Source organism: Vigna angularis, chromosome 2, assembly GCF_016808095.1.
Source record: "Vigna angularis cultivar LongXiaoDou No.4 chromosome 2, ASM1680809v1, whole genome shotgun sequence".
Lineage (NCBI taxonomy): Eukaryota > Viridiplantae > Streptophyta > Magnoliopsida > Fabales > Fabaceae > Vigna > Vigna angularis.
Genome location: NC_068971.1, coordinates 2,818,765 through 2,840,047, shown reverse-complemented (window position 1 = coordinate 2,840,047; position 21,283 = coordinate 2,818,765). Strand labels below are relative to the sequence as shown.

General features: G+C 32.4%; 2 protein-coding genes across 2 annotated transcripts; one reads left to right on the top strand and one right to left on the bottom strand.

The window, feature by feature from the left end:
• Positions 1-5,272: 5,272 nt before the first annotated feature.
• On the bottom strand, positions 5,273-7,676 carry LOC108327131 (hyoscyamine 6-dioxygenase). Its single transcript, XM_017560869.2, has 4 exons — positions 7,435-7,676; positions 6,883-7,133; positions 5,788-6,109; positions 5,273-5,583 (listed from the first exon to the last, which is right to left on the bottom strand). Exons 1-4 carry the CDS (start codon positions 7,543-7,545, stop codon positions 5,407-5,409), a joined length of 861 nt encoding a protein of 286 aa, XP_017416358.2. The 5' UTR covers positions 7,546-7,676; the 3' UTR covers positions 5,273-5,406.
• A 7,416-nt stretch (positions 7,677-15,092) lies between these two features.
• On the top strand, positions 15,093-16,265 carry LOC108328823 (MYB-like transcription factor EOBII). The gene is made up of 3 exons (XM_017562710.2): positions 15,093-15,412; positions 15,505-15,634; positions 15,725-16,265. Exons 1-3 carry the CDS (start codon positions 15,274-15,276, stop codon positions 16,203-16,205), a joined length of 750 nt encoding a protein of 249 aa, XP_017418199.2. The 5' UTR covers positions 15,093-15,273; the 3' UTR covers positions 16,206-16,265.
• Positions 16,266-21,283: the final 5,018 nt, after the last annotated feature.

The following is a 21,283-nucleotide window of genomic DNA, read 5'->3' as shown; positions in this document are numbered from 1 at the left end:
TTTGTTCACAGATTGGAACATCCTAAATATGTTAATATATATATACATATATATTTTGTCCACACAAAAAAGTTAATTAATAAAAACAATATCGAGGCTAGCATTTTCCATTAACAAAAAAAAACTTAACTAACTATAGCTTGTTTCATAAATTATATTTTGAAAATAAATAAGCGAGTAGTAATAAATAAATAAAGCTTTCAACTTTATTAACTTGTGAACAATAGGTACAATACCGCTAGTCTCTAATAGTACATAATTACATAACAAACACTTTAATAATAATAATAGTAGTAATACTTTAATATTGAAAACATATTCAATTCTTGAGATAATTCGCCGAAGACTATATCATGTGCAAACAAGATAAGGTTGTAAGAAATTTGAAAGGGGCATTAATGTGTCTACAGTGCAGCGTTCTGCATAGGTTTCTGTTTAGGTTACAAGAGCAATTCTTGTTCAATGTCAGCACCCTTGATCATGAAATTTTTCAAGAACTCTTCAAATGCAATGGACCTGTAGATGGGTCTCTTGGAATATAAATTGATTTTGTATGTTGGGCCTAAAAGATAAAAGCTCAATATTAGCAAAGGCCCAAATAGCATTCTAGAAAATCCTATCTAGAAGGATTCTAGAATGTTCCACAAAAATATCTAGAGATGCTTATCCATAAGATGTCTCTAGATAAGTTTAGAATTATAGGAATGTTTTAGAAAGTTCTAGAGAATAAATTATAACCCTTAGATGAATGTTGTGGTGGCAAGATCCTAACCATTGGTTAAGGAGGTGCCATTAGTATAAATAGGGGATGATTGTATCATTTGAAAATAAGCCAAAAAAGTTTAGAAGCACTCAATACAAGCTTTTCCTCTTCTCTCAAAATCTTCCAACCTCTCCCAATCTTAAACACTTCCTTCTAGCCTTTAAAGTTTTTTTCCCAACAAAGTGGTATCAAGAGCCATAAGATCTTCATAGAAATGGCAAATACTGGAGTTCCCTTTCAAGTTCCAATGCTCACTAAGAGCAACTATGACAATTGGAGCTTAAGGATGATAGCTCTCCTTGATGCACATGATGTCTGGGAGGTGGTCGAGAAGGGCCACATTGAGCCAGAGAATCTAGAGAGTCTTTCTCAAGCTCAAAAGGATAACTTGAGAGACTCAAGGAAGAGAGACAAGAAAGCTCTCTGTCTAATCTATCAAGGATTAGATGAAGATACTTTTGAGAAGATTTCTGGAGTCAAGTCAGCCAAGGAAGCATGGGAGAAGCTTAAGATCTCTTACAAGGGAGCAGATCAAGTCAAAAAGGTACGTCTTCAAACTTTGAGAGGAGAGTTTGAAGCTTTGCATATGAAGGAAGGTGAACTAGTCTCTGATTACTTTTCAAGAGTTTTAACGGTTACTAATAACCTAAAAAGAAATGGTGAGAAACTAGATGATGTAAGAATTATGGAGAAAATTCTTAGATCATTAGATCCAAAGTTCGAACATATTGTCACCATTACCGAAGAAACAAAAGACTTGGAAGCCATGTCAATAGAGCAACTTCTTGGTTCGTTGCAAGCTTATGAAGAAAAGAAAAAGAAGAAGGAAGAGATCACGGAGCAAGTCCTCAAGGCACATGTTGATTCAAGAAAAGAAGAAAATACACACAACCAATCAAGGCGAAGTTATAGTCAAGAACAAGGACGAGGGCGTGCATATGGACGTGGACAAGGACGAAGGCCTAACAACAATAACCAAAGAGGAGAAAGCTCTAACAGAGGTCGTGGGAGAGGAAATCCGAATTCAAGGTATGACAAGACACGAATCAAGTGTTACAATTGTGATAAGTTTGGACATTATGCTTCTGAATGTAGAGCCCCTAACAAAAATAAAGTCGAAGAGAAAGCCAATTATGCTGAAGAAAGGTGTCAAGAATATGGTACCTTGTTATTGGCTTACAAGGGCCAAGATAGAGGCGAGGATAATCAGTGGTACCTTGACAGTGGAGCAAGTAACCATATGTGTGAGAAAAGAAGCATGTTCGTGGAGCTTGATGAATCAGTAAAAGGAAACGTGGCTTTTGGAGATGAATCAAAGGTGGCGGTGAAAGGAAAAGGTAATGTCCTCATCCGACTAAAGAATGGAGAACATCAATTTATTTCCAACGTATATTATGTGCCAAGCATGAAGAGCAACATCTTGAGCTTAGGACAACTCTTAGAGAAAGGTTATGATATTCAACTTAAGAATAATAACCTTTCTATAAGAGATAATACAAGTAGGTTCATTGCAAAGGTGCCAATGACAAGAAATAGAATGTTCGTGCTCAACATTCAAAGTGATGGCCCACAATGTCTTAAGATGTGCTACAAAGACCAATCATGGCTTTGGCATCTTCGATTTGGCCATCTTAATTTTAAAGGATTAGAGTTGCTCTCCAAGAAAGCAATGGTGAGAGGACTGCCTCATATTACTCACCCCAACCAAGTTTGTGAAGGATGCCTACTTGGAAAACAATTTCGATTGAGTTTCCCAAATGAGTCGGACTCAAGAGCTCAAAAGCCATTAGAACTCATACACACAGATGTGTGCGGACCAATCAAGCCAAGATCACTCGGTAAGAGTAATTATTTCCTTCTCTTCATTGATGATTTTTCAAGAAAAACATGGGTATATTTCTTAAAAGAAAAATCAGAAGTGTTTGAGAACTTCAAGAAGTTTAAAGCCCATGTTGAGAAGGAAAGTGGCATTTTGATCAAAGCTTTGAGATCCGATCGTGGAGGAGAGTTCACATCAAAAGAGTTTCAGAAGTATTGTGAAGACAATGGAATCAGACGACAGTTGACAGTACCAAGATCTCCTCAACAAAATGGAGTGGCTGAAAGGAAGAATAGAACTATCCTGGAGATGGCTAGGAGCATGCTTAAAAGCAAGAAACTTCCAAAGGAGTTTTGGGCTGAAGCTGTTGCATGTGCAATCTATCTGACCAACCGCTCTCCAACAAGAAGCGTTAGTGGAAAAACACCACAAGAAGCATGGAGCGGAAGAAAGCCAGGTATTTCTCATCTTAGAGTCTTTGGAAGCATAGCTCATGTGCATGTGCCAGATGAGAAACGAAGTAAGCTTGATGACAAAAGTGAAAAATACATCTTCATTGGTTATGACGCCAACTCCAAAGGGTACAAACTCTACAATCCTGATTCAAGGAAAACAATCATCAGCCGGAATGTAGTGTTTGACGAAGAAGGAGAATGGGATTGGTCGACAAACTGTGAAGATCATACCTTCTTTCCGTGCATTGAAGAAGATGATGTGGAACAACAACAACAACAACAACTGCAAGAGGCACCTGCTACTCCACCCACTTCACCAAATACAACCATTCAAGATGATGAAAGCTCAAGTGAAAGAATGCCACGTTTTCGAAGTCTCCAAGAAATTTATGAGGTAACTGAAAATATAGACAATGTTACCTTATTCTGTCTATTTGCAGACTGTGAGCCCATGAACTTCCAAGAAGCAATTGAAAAGAAGAGTTGGAGAAATGCAATGGATGAAGAGATCGAGGCAATAAAGAAGAATGATACTTGGGAGCTAGCCTCGCTTCCAAAAGGGCACAAAGCAATTGGTGTCAAGTGGGTCTACAAAGCAAAGAAAGACTCCAAAGGAGAAGTTCAGAGATACAAAGCAAGATTGGTGGCGAAGGGCTACAGTCAAAGGGCTGGCATCGACTATGACGAGGTATTTGCTCCAGTTGCTCGACTAGAAACTGTAAGACTTATTATATCATTAGCAACTCAAAATAATTGGAAGATACATCAAATGGATGCCAAATCCGCCTTCTTAAATGGAGTTCTTGAAGAAGAAGTCTACATTGAGCAGCCACAAGGATATGAAGTCAAAGGTGAAGAAGATAAAGTCTTGAAATTAAAGAAGGCTCTTTATGGGTTGAAACAAGCCCCGAGAGCTTGGAATGTTCGGATTGACAAGTACTTCAAAGCAGCGAATTTCATCAAGTGTCCATATGAGCATGCACTCTATATCAAAGCTCAAGGTAAAGATATTTTGATTGTATGCTTGTATGTCGATGACTTGATTTTTACAGGGAACAATCCAAGCATGTTTGAGGAATTCAAGAAGGATATGACAATGGAATTTGAAATGACCGACATGGGGCTTATGGCATATTATCTCGGAATTGAAGTAAAACAAGGAAATAAAGGAATTTTTATTACTCAAGAAAGTTATGCTAAAGACCTCCTCAAGAAGTTCAAGATGGATGATGCTAATCCAGTTGGTACTCCTATGGAATGCGGCATAAAGTTGAGTAAGGATGAAGAGGGAGAAAAAGTTGATCCAACCCTCTATAAAAGTCTTGTTGGAAGTTTGCGCTATTTAACTTGTACAAGACCAGACATTCTCTATGCCGTTGGAGTCGTGAGTCGGTACATGGAAGCTCCAACAACTACTCACTTCAAGTCTGCGAAGAGGATTCTTCGATATATCCAAGGTACGACAAGCTATGGCTTATACTACTCCATTTCTAACGATTACAAGCTTGTTGGATATAGTGATAGCGATTGGAGTGGAGATATGGATGACCGAAAGAGCACAAGTGGATTTGTGTTCTACATGGGAGACACAGCCTTTACTTGGATGTCCAAGAAGCAGCCTATTGTCACTTTGTCTACATGTGAAGCAGAGTATGTAGCTGCAACTTCATGTGTTTGCCATGCTGTTTGGCTACGCAACCTATTGAAGGAGTTAAGCTTGCCACAAGTGGAGCCGACAAAGATTTTCGTAGACAACAAGTCAGCAATAGCATTAGCAAAAAACCCAGTCTTCCATGATCGAAGTAAGCACATCCACACCCGTTACCATTACATTAGAGAATGCATCAGCAACAAGGATGTGCAAATGGAATATGTGAAAACACATGATCAGGTAGCAGATATCTTCACCAAACCGCTGAAGAAAGAAGTCTTTATGAAGTTGAGAAGTTTGCTTGGAGTACAAAATCAAGTTTAAGAGGGGGTGTTGGAATATAAATTGATTTTGTATGTTGGGCCTAAAAGATAAAAGCCCAATATTAGCAAAGGCCCAAATAGCATTCTAGAAAATCCTATCTAGAAGGATTCTAGAATGTTCCACAAAAATATCTAGAGATGCTTATCCATAAGATGTCTCTAGATAAGTTTAGAATTATAGGAATGTTTTAGAAAGTTCTAGAGAATAAATTATAACCCTTAGATGAATGTTGTGGTGGCAAGATCCTAACCATTGGTTAAGGAGGTGCCATTAGTATAAATAGGGGATGATTGTATCATTTGAAAATAAGCCAAAAAAGTTTAGAAGCACTCAATACAAGCTTTTCCTCTTCTCTCAAAATCTTCCAACCTCTCCCAATCTTAAACACTTCCTTCTAGCCTTTAAAGTTTTTTTCCCAACAGGGTCCAGCACCAGAACTTATCAATGACTTTGCAGGTTCTATAATCTGTTTGCTAGTTGGACGGATGAAATATGCAACCGTGGTCCTTGCAAATTCTGAATTTGTGACCACACGGTGTTCGGCACCGATTAACCTTCCATTACTGATCACCTGCACATTCATCAGTCACAGAATTTCAGTTCAATTTCATCATGCAAAACCATATCATCATGACCCAGAATTAAGAATCAAACCAACCTATATATTTCAGTAACTTTTAGTGTTGAGTTTGTGTCAGAAAAAAGTGTACAAATGTTATGCTAATTAATGTCAAATTTCTGAGCTACTTTTATAAATGGAGAAACATATATATACCTGCAACATAAGGCCAATGTTAACCACAAAAGCATAAGGAATTGGTTCAACCACTATCCATTCTCCATCCTTGAAGACTTGAAGTGAATTTATATCTTTTTCTTGAAGCAGAATGGTGACAAGGTTAGGATCTCTGTGCTTGGGAGCTCCCAAGGTTAAACTTGGTTCTGGGCATGGCGGGTAGTGATGACCTAGCAGTAATGGACTCTCACTAAGTCCACCACTACAGTATTTTGGGTCAAGTCCTAAACCTTCACATAGCAGCTCCAAAATTTCTAGTCCCATTCTTCTTATTTCTTGTGTGTATTTTGCAACAACTTCACTGCAATTAAAGGAATCATCACCGACAATCATGTATGCTTAATAATTGTATTGTGCTAACCTGTACATTGAGCTGGAGTTTTGTTCGTTGTGAAGTGACGGCTATAGTGTTGATGACAGTGGTACTTATGTTAAACGTGATTACATGGTGGATATGTGCTGTTAATTGTGACTTTGTGATAATTAAGACCAGATGCAAAAGTAGTAACATTGGGTAGTAGTAGTGGTTTCCAATGAAGGAAAACTTAATTAATGGTAAAGAAAGAAGTGGTCTTAATTAGACCTTTAGTTGCCCATGTGGTAAAAATAATGTCTATTCATCTTTCAGAACAATCAATGATGACTCATTAAGGTTCAGATTAAACCAAGTGCAATGGTTAAAATCTCATTATCAACCATTTAAAAAAAATAGAAGAAAATGAATAATCTAAAAGAATATTTATGGACTATATTCAATTATTATTCAAAGAATGAAACGGAATTATGGAATATAAAAACTTGATAGTGACTTGTTATTTTCTAAGACATCATTGTCAACCCGAGAACACATCAACTTCCACAGTCAAAACATCTGACACAAGCTGAAATTTATAGTATATATATGTATATCTACCATTGTCAAGAAGGGTTTATAGTTTATATAAATGCAGACTCAAAGATGAAGCCACTTAAATTGGATTGCGTGAACTCATTTAAATAAGTTGCAGAGGAAACGATAGCTCGTATTGAATATTATTTACTCAAAAAATACATCAGATGAAGATGATCTTTTACCGATATTTTGCAGGTTTTTGAGGCAAAAATTGCATGGAATCTTGGGAAGATGGACACAAGTGTCTTAATGTGTCCCTCCAGAACTGAACGATATCTTTGTTGTTAATCTCACGGCTTGTGTAGAGCCTGCAACCTCCATTTGGATCTCTGGAGCTTTCCCTTATCTTTTCTTCAGCAGGCATGGCATGAAATTCCTTGAAAATATTCAGTGTCTCATCCATTAACTCTTTCGAAACTCCATGGTTGATAACCTACACCACGGTTTTTCATGCATAACCACACATATACAAGACTAATCATAATATTAGCATATATTCTGGACTAAAATTATTGTAAACAGCTAAGTTTAAACACTGACACTATCATAATATCAAGAACTAATAACATTGCAGTGCTTATCAAAATGACGATGAAATTGATTTTTCATTCTCTTTTTAGTGCAAGAAAGAAATGGAAGCACTTTGCTATCTCGAATTTATTTTTACTATGACTGCTATTATGCAGAAAGCCAATATATATGCAGTGAAATTAACTACAACAAAGGGAAAGAACCTGGAAAAATCCATATTCCTCGGAGGCTTTCAAAATGTGCTTCAAGATTTCATGACGATCATGCAGCCCGAGATCTACCACCGGGATTTTGTTGCCGGAAGAAAAAACCATGCCAGGTTGGCTTTCCGGTGGTTGCACGTAGGATAAGGGCACTGAGGAATGAAGATGGAACTTGAGACAAGCTTCTGATCCATATATGTTGTTGATTAACTTGTACTCCTAATGAAGTTTGATAACATAAATTCATAATTATATAGAGAAGAAAACATAACAAAGCTAAGTCTGAACTCTGATTAGTGAACTTTTGACTTTGTAAGCAAATTAATAAATGTATAAATGTCATGTGATGGAGAATTTAGTATTACGGAATTCACAAATTTGACTTCTCTAGTCTACTAAAATACTAGTGTACGATCATAAACTTATATTGCCACCTCACCATTTCATCAACTTGATAATGATTAGATAATACTATTTTAATCATACTCATTAAATTATAGTTACTTGTTGCAATTATGAAGTATATATATATATTATCCCAGAAAGAAAGAAAAAAAGTAAAAGTGAGCATATATAGACAGAAAATATATATTGATTTTAAGGGTTAAATATATATTTCTTTTATCTATAAATTGTTTTCAAACTTAATTATATTTCGTCCCTGGTTATGTCTCTCCATTTTATGAAAATATGACAGTATGTAGAGTTAAGGTGTGGACTCCAAATACCATTTGATGAAAATGAAGTTTCGCATAATTTTCATAAAATATACAGACAAAATAGATAAATATATAGTTTAATTTAGAGAAACTAAAGTTTTTAAAAATAGTCTGAGAATGAAAAATATATTTATTTTTAATTTTAAATAATTTATATCAGAATTTATACAACGCAAATTTATTTTTTGTTGGTTCTATTTAAAAAAAAAACATTGGTATTACTTTTTAAAAAGTAGTTTAATTCAACTACTACTTAACTATTACATACGCCTTTTTAATGATAAAATACAAGGGTAATAAAGGCAATTATCAATGTTTACTCTCTCTTTTTTATCTCCTGTTAAGAAATATTTCTCATGTTGAGATTAAAATACCGAAAAATTCATATTTGATGTTATGTGCGAAAAATTAAAATGATATAGATATAATTTTTTTTTTCTCAAGACTAAAATCTAAACTAATTTTTTTCATTAACTAAATAATTGAGTAAATTTTTAAAAAAGAATTATTAAAGTTTATTTTTTTAAAATAATATTAACAAATGCACTTTGCTTGTGATTAAATCAAAATTATTTTATTTTTTAAAAAAACGAAACCTTAAAAAATAATTTATTTTTATTTATTCTAGCAAATTATTTTAAAAGCAAACAAAAATAACTATAACAAAACCATTTTTCATCTACATCATTCTTTTTAAAGTTCGACCAAATCGAATGTACAGTTAATCAATTTTTATGAATTTAATCCTCATTAAAGTTAATTGATATTTTTCAATGATGGAAAAAAAATGTTAACTTATTTATATAATTTTAGATTCAGTTTTGGTTATAGAAAAACATTAAAAAAAATGATGCTCAATTATCATTAATCATGCTTTTTAATATATATGAATTATCTCTCTCTCTCTCTCTCTCTCTCTCTCTCTCTCTCTCTCTCTCTCTCTCTCTCTCTCTCTCTCTCTCTCTCTCTATATATATATATATATATATATATATATATATATATATATATATATATATATATATATATATATATATATATATATATATTGTGATACCATGAAAAAACATTAGGTTAATTCATCTAATTAAATTGTAGAAAATGATTTATTAGAGTTATTTTAATGCATGAACATATTGATGAAAAAATATAACAGTCATTTAGACATTAGTTGGTATAGCATATGCCCATGGAGCTTACGTCATTATTTTTCTTTTTATTTTTTGGGATATGGAGCCCAGCCAGCTAGATTAGAACACAATACTATATGTTTAAGTCGGTAATTAATTATAAATTATGACACTTTTTAATTGAATTCATCGTTGAAAAGTTATAGATTAATTCGATGAAAAGCTAAGAAAAATGTCACATGATGAGTCAAAGGGAATGGGTTGAAAGAGAGCATGTTGCTGTTCATACTATTTTGAGCAACAGTTCATGAACTTGGATGCTTTTTTGCTTATGCTTCTAAATAAATGCAATTTTTTAACTTAGCTGTTTTCAAGTAATCTTCATCTGACATGCCATTTATTTTTAATGCACATTTAATACTGGAATTAATGTGGACCCTATAGTTAGTTAAGTATATATAAAATGTTGAATATTTTCATACTTTTATGATATAAATATATTTATTTTTGATGTAATGTTTTTATAAACTAGCTTATAAATCGTCAAAAGAAATTTTCAGTTTAGCTTATAGCACAGTAGTAATTAAATGAAATGCTATAAAGTGAGATATGGTGAAATTATTTAATTATAAAATTCTTTAAATTTAAATAAAAATAAGTGAAAATCATAAATGATTTTATATAAGTAAATATAACATTTGTTTAAATTTCAAAACTTTTAACACGGCTCTTTCCGTGCAATGTACTAACCGACTAAGCCTATCAATTAGGTTTCATAATTTCTTCTACCTTAATTTTTTTTAAGTATAGAAAATGTTAGTTGGAATAAAACTTATTTCAATATTTTTATGTTTCAAAGGACAAAAAAAATAGGATGTTGGCTAAGTGACTTGGTTTAGCTTTTCACATTACATCAAGAACACTTAAAATTTAAATTTATCAATACGTAATATTAGCATGCATAGGCAATTCCATAAATTTAACTTCATTAAAATGTATTTAAAATGTGTGGTCCTCTATTAATATATTAATCAGGAACAAACTCATTAATTAATTCTTTTTCAAAACGTGTTATCAAAATCCAAACCAAATATATATAGCGTGATTGAAAAGTCATTGAGAAGAAAAAAACAAAATGTGAAAATAATAATTAACTTTCTAATTTACATTGTAGTTTATCTTTCAACATCTGAGATGCAAACCTCACCTTATAAGTCAGTTTTGTGAAGTTGAGTTAGACATAAAATCATTTTCTAATATGGTATCAGAGTCATGGTTAGAGCTTATACTAGCGATATTTTTTATTTCTTGAGCATTTCTATTCCATCCGTTCTTGGGCCACTATCGGACCACTCATTTCTACTATCATGCTCAGGGGGTGTGTTGGAAGTCTCACATCGACTAGAGATAAAACCAAATTATAATATATAAGTGGAATGCAAATCTCACCTCACAAGCTGGTTTTGTGGGGTTGAGTTAGGCTTAAAACCACTTTCTAATATCTTTATTATTATATATGATGTTTAACTTTTTTATTAAAAATTTAATGTAAAACTTAGATTAATATTTTAATTTTTAACCATAACATCCAAACCCTAATGTTCTATTGGTTTTCAGCAGTAATATCTAAACCATAATGTTCTATTCCAAAAGGAGAAAGAAGTAAAGAATAATTTAAATATATATATATATATATATATATATATATATATATATATATATATATATATATATATATATATATATATATATATATATATATATATATATATATATTTGTTCCAACTCAAGATAATTAAGTAGAACTTTCACTTACAGCTATGACATGCTACGAAACATCATATCTTTCTCAACTCAACTAGCACTTTGAAATTAGTTCACCTTTCATTATTGAATTTATTTTCCAATTAGTATTAGTATACTTCACAAACCATAATTAATGGTGAACCAAATGAACCCTTTATATACTACACATTAGCAAAATAAATGTATACGATCAAATCTATAGACCCACTTAGCGTATAGATTCATGGTAGAAGTAGATAGATTATAGTGTACAAATTAATAATGTGGTTGAACATAAAGAATAATAGACCATAAAAATAAAGAAATAGATGAATTTACAGTCATCAAGTCATCCACGTTGTGCTGAATCATTAAATGTAGTAAACGCGTGAAAATTTGACCTGGGGAGATTCCTATACATCACAAAATGCTTTCATACACACTTTAATAACTTCTTTTAATAAAAAGGTTGAATCAGAAGCATCGTCTCCGACATGCATCTTTAACCTAAATATGTAGGTCAGTTGAAGGCTAGTATACCATATATTTAATTACTTTAATATTTTTTTTAATTTATACAATTTATAATGTTTTATGTTTTTACTTTTGATATTTTAGCTTCCAAAATATGTTTTATATTTGTTTTATTTTTACTTATATTTGTTAGAATAATGAGGTGGCATCTTCACGTGGGACGTGAATGTTAGAGATGGTGGTCCTTAGTCCGGGAGAAAAATACGAAAGGTTTGGTTGCTATGGAAAACGAGAGATTGCAAGCAAGAAAAATAATTCATAGACAATATTGCTTTTATCTACATCTATTACATTTATACATCTACTTTTCCTTTTAACCAGGGACCCTATATGACTTTTTAATACAATTTTTTTAAAAATTTTACGAAAATTTTACTAATTCTTCAATACTATGGTAGAATATTTATATGGTATTTTTCTCTCATTTTACATATGAGATACATGTTCCCTCTATTTTTCTGAATAAATTTTTTGAATTGCATATTGCATCAGCTTGAGCTTTCATAGATGGAGATAAAATAAAACATTTATAATAAACTGTTAAACAGATGTTAAATAAATAATGAAAATAAACAAGTTAACATCAACTTAGTAACTAACCAAATAATTAAAAATAATAAAGTTAACGTGGATTAAGCAAACACTTACTAAAATAAATATTAATAAATAAGGTTAAAGTTGTTTAACTACTATTAATCTTATTTATATTTAGTTCAAATTTGATATAAAAGTTTCAATTTTCATTTCAGTAAGTATAAAAAATCTCACTTTATATACATGTTATTGTTGCATGCATGCACATTTTCTTCATTTATATATTTCTCACATTTTCTTCATTCATATATTTCTCTTCATTTTTTATACACATTTCTTTTCCAAATTTCTCCGTCACACACATTCATCTACGTTTATCTTCTCCATCCATTATAATTATTTTCATTTATATTTATTGAATATGAAGGTGTTGTATAATAACTTTTATTTTTTGTTTAATCATTTCGGAGGTCCCTATCTGTATAGAATCGTCTTAAATAGTTCTTCGTATTTTGTTTGATCCCAATTAGGTATCTTTTTCTGTAAAATTGAGTCAATTTTGATTTTGTCGTTAAATTTAGTGGACGACGTTAAAATTTGTGTCTTAGCTTGCTGACTACGCAATTTTTAATGAACGTGTAATTTACAAATGAAAAAGCAAAAGATTAAAATGACTAGGATTGACCAACTTTGACTAGATGGACATAGCCGATGAGGGACTGCTATGTGGCAAACCCCTTTCTCCCAAATTAGGGTTATGTAGATGAGGTAAAGGAGCTTGCGTCGCGCCGCACACAAAGGAGAACGAAGGCGCTGGAAATTCCTCCCATGGTGGCGCGTTGGATGTTGGTGTTTCTTACAGGTTCGATTTGAGATTTTACGCAAGCATAAAGAAGCATTGGCTGATGGAAGATGAAAGCGCTATAGTTTCTGTGATTTTGGAAATGATTTGCAGGTTTTGGATTGTTGTTGGTGGTGAGGCGTGTTATGAGTATATAACTCAAGTCGTTCGGTCTTTCACTTGTTCTTTCTCTCACATTGTTTGATCACTCACATCATTCGGTTGATCACTTCATTCATACACTCACTCGGTCTCGGTCACACCATTCGTTCAATTTCTCTTCTCTACCTTCCTAAACAGGCGCAAGAACGAAGATAGGTTAATGGTTCTGGAATGGACAAACACGCTGGTTAGGGTCTCTATTTTCACTTTTCGCGATTGTGCTTCCCTTTTTGCAGGTTAATGAAAGCATGAGGGAGATGGTGGTTTTGCCTTGGCTATTGGCAGCGCGATTTTCTGTTGGGTTTCTCTACGTCTGATTTGCAGGTGGTGATGGATGAAGCTTCGTGATGGCACGTCAATGGAGGAAGCTTTGTGTTTCTGGGTTGGTTATGGAGGAGATCGTGACGCGATTTGGCGTTGGTTTCTACTGACTGACCGTGAGCGTGGGCGATGCGATTTGGGTTTGTTGGACCACGTTGACAATTAGGCTGTGGCGGCGAGATGTTGATGTTGTGGCGTTGTGTTGGTGTTAGGTGGTTGAGGCATTGTGGTGGCTGGTTCTGCGTTAGGGACTAGGCAGTTTGGGTGGTGCAACGGCAAGGTTGGCGGTGGCTTGGGTTACTCATGGTGCTAGTTGGTCAATCCATGGAGTTCAAAATTTAAAATAATTAAATTCCACGTAACTTTGCCGCGTCATTAAAAATTGCACAGTCAGCAAGCCAAGATACACAAATTTTAACATCGTCCACTGAATTTAATGGCAAAATCAAAATTGACTCAATTTTACAGAGAAATGAACCTAATTGGGATCAAACAAAATACGAAGTGTTATTAGTATTAGCCAAAACTGACACAAATCAAACTAATATTAAATATAAATTTTATTTAGTGTTAATTATTTTTAGAAAAATATATTGTCATCAAAATTATTTTAATTAAAAAATCAATTTGAAACTTATTGACGAATTAGCTTATTTTCAAAATTATAAATTTTAAATTAATTTTAAAAATTTGATCAAAATTAATTTACAATTAAATTGATTAAAAATATGTTTAAATTTTTTTATATAATTTCACAGAAAGATAAATGTCTTTTTTTTCTTCTTTAGCACCGAGTATAGATCCTGAACCCCTGTACATAAGGGTGGGCATACCATCCTACAGAATAAAAAATCACTAAATAAACTCGACCAAACATTTGTATGGTTAAAACATTGAAGTCAGATTGCATCAACATTCCAAATTAGATTTTGTGAAGAAGATCGTAATCTTTTCTTTCATAACACGTGCACGTAAACGCCACTATTATGGTGTAGTTTAAAAATGGTAAAATTCTTAAGCAAACAAGATTCATTAATCTTTCCATTATCTTTTCAGCACTATCAAATCTAAGAAAGTTTAGAAGATCTTGAAGTTTCCTTCAGTCTTTTCGCCAACACCTTTACATTTTTCAATTGTTTCAGTTGCTATCAATACCTATTTACGCGCAAAACTCCTTTCATTATCATATGGATTAAGGAACTAAACAAATATGCTACTAAATACAGTAGTCAGCCCACGTGTTGCCTAACTCACTTGCCCTTTCACAAACTTATGTTCCCCATTATACCTTAATTGGAATCCTATGCTCAAAATTTTTGTTAGTTTCATTGAACAACTTTAAAGCACACAACAACAAGGTTGCTAAAAACAACCAAAACAAAACAAAATAAACCATGTCTTCAAAATAAATAATCAATCTACATGTAATCTATATCCTTAAATAAGGATTAACAGGTAATCAATCATACACCTGTTAGAGTAGCATTGCATCAAAAGCCACTTTCAAGGGAACACGACGCACTCCAGTTTGTTTTTATTTCATTTGTTTTGTCTTGATTAAAGATTATGTACTTGATTATTATATATATTCTGTGCTTAAGATTTAATTGATCCACTTGCCCCATTCTCACTGGGAAGGTATGAACCTGTGAACAACCATGTTTAAGACTCAAAAGCTGACATCACAATAGGAAAAATCAATTCCAAAGTTCTCAATGATAATTATTAAGATGGCCCGCTACGATATGGTATAAAAGTGAAGCATATATCAGTAATAGAAATCGCAGATGTATACGTAGGATCGTGTGAAATAATGGTAGCTATGATGGGTTGCCTGGCTACAGAAAAAGGGTGGAAGAAAGGCCCTTGGACTGGTGAAGAAGACAAGTTGCTAAGTGAATATGTTAGCTTGTATGGGGAAGGAAGGTGGAGTTCAGTGGCAAAGTTTACAGGTATAACTATTACACTTTCATTTATATATCATTACTTGCACCACGTTCTACCTTTTTTCAGCTGATTCATTTATAACTTAATTGAATTTTAGGATTAAATAGGAGTGGCAAAAGCTGCAGGTTAAGATGGGTAAATTATTTGAAGCCTGGTCTGAAGAAAGGTCAATTAACTCCTTTGGAGGAAGGAACCATTATGGAACTACATGCAATTTTGGGTAACAAGTAATTAAAACACCATATATATATATATTCTCCTTTTTCTCAAATACTCAAACTCGTTATTATTTTAATGGGAATTTCAAAATAACACAGGTGGTCTACAATAGCAAAGTACTTGCCAGGTAGAACAGATAACGAGATCAAGAACTACTGGAGAACCCACTTCGGGAAGAGGGAGAAATCCAAACACAAGAAGCTACAAAGGAGACAGAAGGAACAACAACAACAACCTGAGAAGTGTGATTTCAAAAGCATCACGTGCCACAAGGATACCATGAACGGAACAAAATCGTTTGAGACACAAAATAGTAAGATACAAGAAATTGGATTGATGAACCCAACAATAGATAACCAATACAATAATACCGTTCCTTCCATGCACGAGGGTTTCTCATCCACGTGGCCGGAGGATGATGGCTTATGGTTTGGTTTATGGGACTTTGATGAACCACTGATGAGTTTTGCAGATTATGTTAACCAGTTTAGCAAATGTGTCATGCCAAATGAAGGCATATTTTCTGTTGGAGAGGATTCCACGCAAAGTCATGTTTGTTTTGATGATATATTTGGATGAACTTTTGTATGATTATGCATCTTGTTGATTAAATAACCTCATCTTAGTATCTTTTTTTTTGGATGAATGTTACCTACTTCAATGGATCCTTTGAAGGGTAAACTTGTTATTAAGGAATTAACAATAAGATTAATTATTTTCTCTCTCACTAGTTGCCTGCCATCACTTGCATTTTACTTAATTTGAGTAAAATATTAGAAATAAATAAATTCAATGGATAGAAAATGCCAAGAAAAACATTAGTAAATTTGTTAAAGAATGAGTATATAAAAAAATAAAAAAATACATTCAGTGTGAAAAGTTGTCTTTTAATGTTAGTTCACTATAAATAATACCACCACTACTCTTTCTAATATACTGTAAGAAATACATTAATAACTTCATTTTTCCTTAACAACAATATGCACTCATTTTCAGATATTTTTCACTATTTACTTTCAATTTTATGAAAATATATTAGTATAATAGTTACTACTCATTGATGAAAATATATTAGTATAATAGTTACTACTCATTAGTAAAATAGTTACTACTCACAAAATTGTATATTTTAGAATATACCTGCTTTAAAAATACATGAAATTTCAGAATACAAAACAAAAAATACATTTCAAAGTATATAATTTGAAATACAATGCAATCCAAAATATATTTTATTTTTTAGAATACAAAAATAATATTTTATATTATATATTCTGAAATACAAAATAAAATATATATTTTGAAATTTAAAAATATTTTAAATTACACAATTTAAAATATAAGAATTTAAAAGGATGCCGGAAGAATTTATGGAAGTAAGGTGCTAAAGTTCTCCTTCGTAACACGAGCAACCCTTGAAGCCCACGTTCCTAAAGAAGATGAAGCCCAGTCCGAAATAGCCAGCCACATCGTATGGCCCAACTGTGTCTCGAATACCTGTAATTTTCTCAGAAAACAAGAAGGCCCAAGAAATGATATTCCATGAAAGAAAAATATTGTGATTTTTTTTGTAACTTTCAACTATTATAAAATTTGACTTAATGCTTTATAAGTATATTTAAATTCATTCAGTAATAAACTGAATTAATGGATTTTCATCCTTATGTATTATTTTATTTATTTTTTATTTTTAATTTATATGAGACTTACAGTCACTTGTACTTTCAACCTTCAAGAATTCAGATAAAAAAAAAGAGGATAAATTTCATCATATAATAAAACATAAACTCTTTTCTGATGTCACGTCATAAGATGAAGAAAGCATTATCCTCTCTCTTAAGAAAAACAGAAGCATTAATCATCCATTTCCAGAGGGCAGAATTTGTTCAATATTCCATGGGCACTTGCTGAACTATGGTTTTTTGGTGGTATATATGCGTCCATCTTTGTAAAGAATAAAGAGGGATAATGTTTTTGTCTTTCTGCATTTTATATTACAATGGTGGCAAAGTGCGAAAGGCATGGAAAGCTTTTGGAATGGGACCATAAGCTATGATATATTCGTTACGAAAATGAGTGATAGCTTGATGCTTTGTAGTCTAGGCTGTTCAATCAAGTTCAGACCAAATACTTTACAAAAATGAAGCAAGCATCATTTCCAAATGGTTAAAGACTTAAAGCCAACACGAATGTTATATTCCAAAACATGTGAATGGAAGATGTTTCTGAGATGCTTTCTGAAATTAATACAAAGTACACATTATTATTTAGATCTATCTTTCAGAATCGAGTGCATGAAAATTGAAAATTCTACTGCATGCACCTTAATGACTACTGGATTGTAACCATTCTCTGCCACATTCTGGGTTCAGTCTTTCACTCGCTCCTTCAACAAGCTTTTACCAATTCCAATTTTGCAAGCAATCATTTATTCATTCCTCCTTTTAATTCAAAGCTAACTTGGATAAATAGCTTTGAGAAAAGAGTATTCTTTTGTTGATATATCTTTCAGAAAAGAACCTGTTACATCCATGACAGAGATTTAGTTGAGCAAATTGAGCCACATTTTTAGGTGCATTTGTAGAAAGCTCTACCACAGATCCAAAATGTCATGCCTTGCCACGCTTGGAGAACCTCAATACATTTTTCTGCATCTCAACTTTTCCTTTGTTCCGTCTAATCATATCCCACTTACTCTCATACTGCTACACAAATTTAATCTAATGTAATTTAGTAACTTATTTATTTTCACAAATTAAATTTTTTTCTTCTTCATCTTTCATTAATAATATCATCCATGTTTTGATCCTAAAAACTACTGCATAATCATCTATATCATATTATTTACTTCACTTTTCTAACATGAATCCTTTCTCCTTTTTTAAATGTTTTCTGTTCACTTTGATGCATACTATTTTAGGGTATGGAAATGGCATTTTGGAATTTAAAAAGAAGGTAAAAGATAGAAATGTTTATTATTTATTTATTTATTGAAGTGAGATTGAAGATGATGATTGGATGGAATGAGTGTTAGTGATGGAATGTGCAAGTGCAGAAATGGTTTTCTTTTCACGGCACGCGTCTTCTTCACGCTCACCCACACAAAATCCCATGACTCGGTGCTCCTCTTCTCCCCTCACGACACGTATCACGTACGACGTCGTTGCCATGTACCAGGCTTTTCCATCAATCAACTTTCTGTCACCTGCTACTACTCTTCTTCTTCACTCTCCCCTCCGTTTCCCACTCTCCTTTACCGTTGCAAATTCATCACAATCAATCCATCTTCTTATTTCTTTCGTTACAGCTACACATCCAATCAGACCATTTTTATATTATCAAAATTCCTTTTTTTAATGCAATAACTACATACTCCCAAATCATTCCTAAATTCAAGAACTAAATATATTTTTATACTTCCTACAATGAATTATATTTTTTTAAAAATTTTACATTAGTTAGATATAAGAAAAAGTTATAATACATAAATAAATGTAAATTTTATTTCATAAATTGATTTTATGAGCACGTGTAGCATGATATAATAACGTACGAGTTTGTTTTTTCTTTTGTCTTGGTCTCAAAATGCGAAAACGGTACCTGAATTTCAAATCATAGTCAAAGAAGAAAGAAAGTAATAAAGTGGAGCAATTTCTTCGGCCACGAAAACAAAAACAAGATGTAACATGTTTATCTTCCTTGTTTGGAATGCAATAACCTATGAATCTATCAATTCTTACACGACCATCCAACTCTTTCATGTATAGAGATAAGAACAGAAAAAATATTATATATAAAAAAAATCACAAAAGTTGTATTATATTTACTTTCCTTTGTGAAATAATCATCTATTTAATTTTTATTTGGGCATTTCATGAGAATGAAGCAACAATATAAAATTACTTAAGTTCTATTTTAAGATCTAAGTGTTGAAAATATAAGTGTGAATCCAAGTCCAGATAGAAATAAGAAAGTATAGAATACTATAAAACTGAAAAACTCGTTAACCTATTGTTTTAAGGTTTTGAGTAAAAATTGATGTTAATTCTTTATATGGTTTGACGCAGGGTTATAAGTAACCATGTTCCATTTTCATGGAGAGAAAGTGTATCAATGTGGAAAGGAAGTTTAAGTCTCATATTGGGAACATAGAAGAAAAAATGAAGAAGGGAAGAGTTTTTTTAGTTGGCTTTTTGTTATGAATATAGAGATGTCAAGATCAAATTACACCTAACCAATAACACCCTTCTGTCTAGCTTCAAATTGATAATCAGCCAAACAAATAATTTTCCCCATAAATGTATCATTAATTGGCTTTAAGAGATTGTATGTATGCATGATTCTCCTACCTTGGAAGTTTTTTTTGTATTCATCATAAAAGTGGTTTTGTACGTAGTCAATTTCGGTGTATGATATGAGAAACTATAATACATTAAGCATGTGTGTACGTATTGTAAAGGCAAGTTCAACAAAAAATAAGGAAACACAACACGAAAATTAGTACGACAATGGTTTGTTCAAAAATCTTGAATCTTTGCCGTGCTATAATAGTATTGCGCAGCTATATCCATATCCAATACCAAGAAAGAACAATTTGCAAGTTTTAACATCACCACGTAATATCATATCTCTTTTCTTTTAATTAGAAACCATTGTGTATAAATATAATATTCCATTTTAGAAGCTATTTTATATAAACAAAGATTTCTAAATAGTCTCTTGTAATCAAGAAAGTAGTTCCACATCCTGGCATAGGTAGGTAGGTAGGTGCTAGAAATCGTAAACTTTAATATCACATCTTATTTTTCATGGTGCTAATACAAGATAACAATGGCTTTCATTTTCAATGAAAGCAACTAATAAATACTTAGGATATTGACAATTATAAATAAACTGAATGGATATATATCCACGAAAATTATCTGATCATATGTAACATAATTATCAACTTAAATTATAGTAATTAATAAACTATATCCAGATAATTAATTAATTTACTGCCGCATTAATTAAAGGTGTCTATATTTTTTTTATTGTAATTTGTGAGTTTTTATTTTTTTACAGAACACAGGACACTGTAGTAACCTTCGAGGATGTACCTATTGCCATCCTAATTAATAACGGACAGAAAAATATCTCAGTGGTCACTTTCAAATTTCAACCAACTATGTAAATACATCATATATGTTTGTATTGAATTTTTCACATCTGTTTAATTATCAGTATAGCAGCCACTGACCTGTTATATTTTTCAAAGATTCTGCCATTAACGAGTGTGCAAAGCTTGAAATTATGCATGATAGTACAGTGAAAATGAGCCAGTGAAAAGGTGACACGTGTGGAATCCATTTTAAGGTATGTGACGACGTTCTGATAGTCTTGCTAAGACAGTGGAAAATGACACAGATTTTCATTCCAAATACGATAAATTATTAGTGACGAGGAGAGGTAGGTTGGAGAAACTAAAGTAAAGTAATGTGAAAAATGTTATTGAATGAATATATTATATTAAATTATCATATTTGTAAGTAACATCAACCCATAAGACAGCTGTCACGACGCGCCAGTGTTGGGAAGAAGTCTTGAGTGGGTGAGACGCGCGTGGGGTGCGTCTGGGGGATGTATTTGTTTTCCAGAAATACGTTAACATGGAAAAT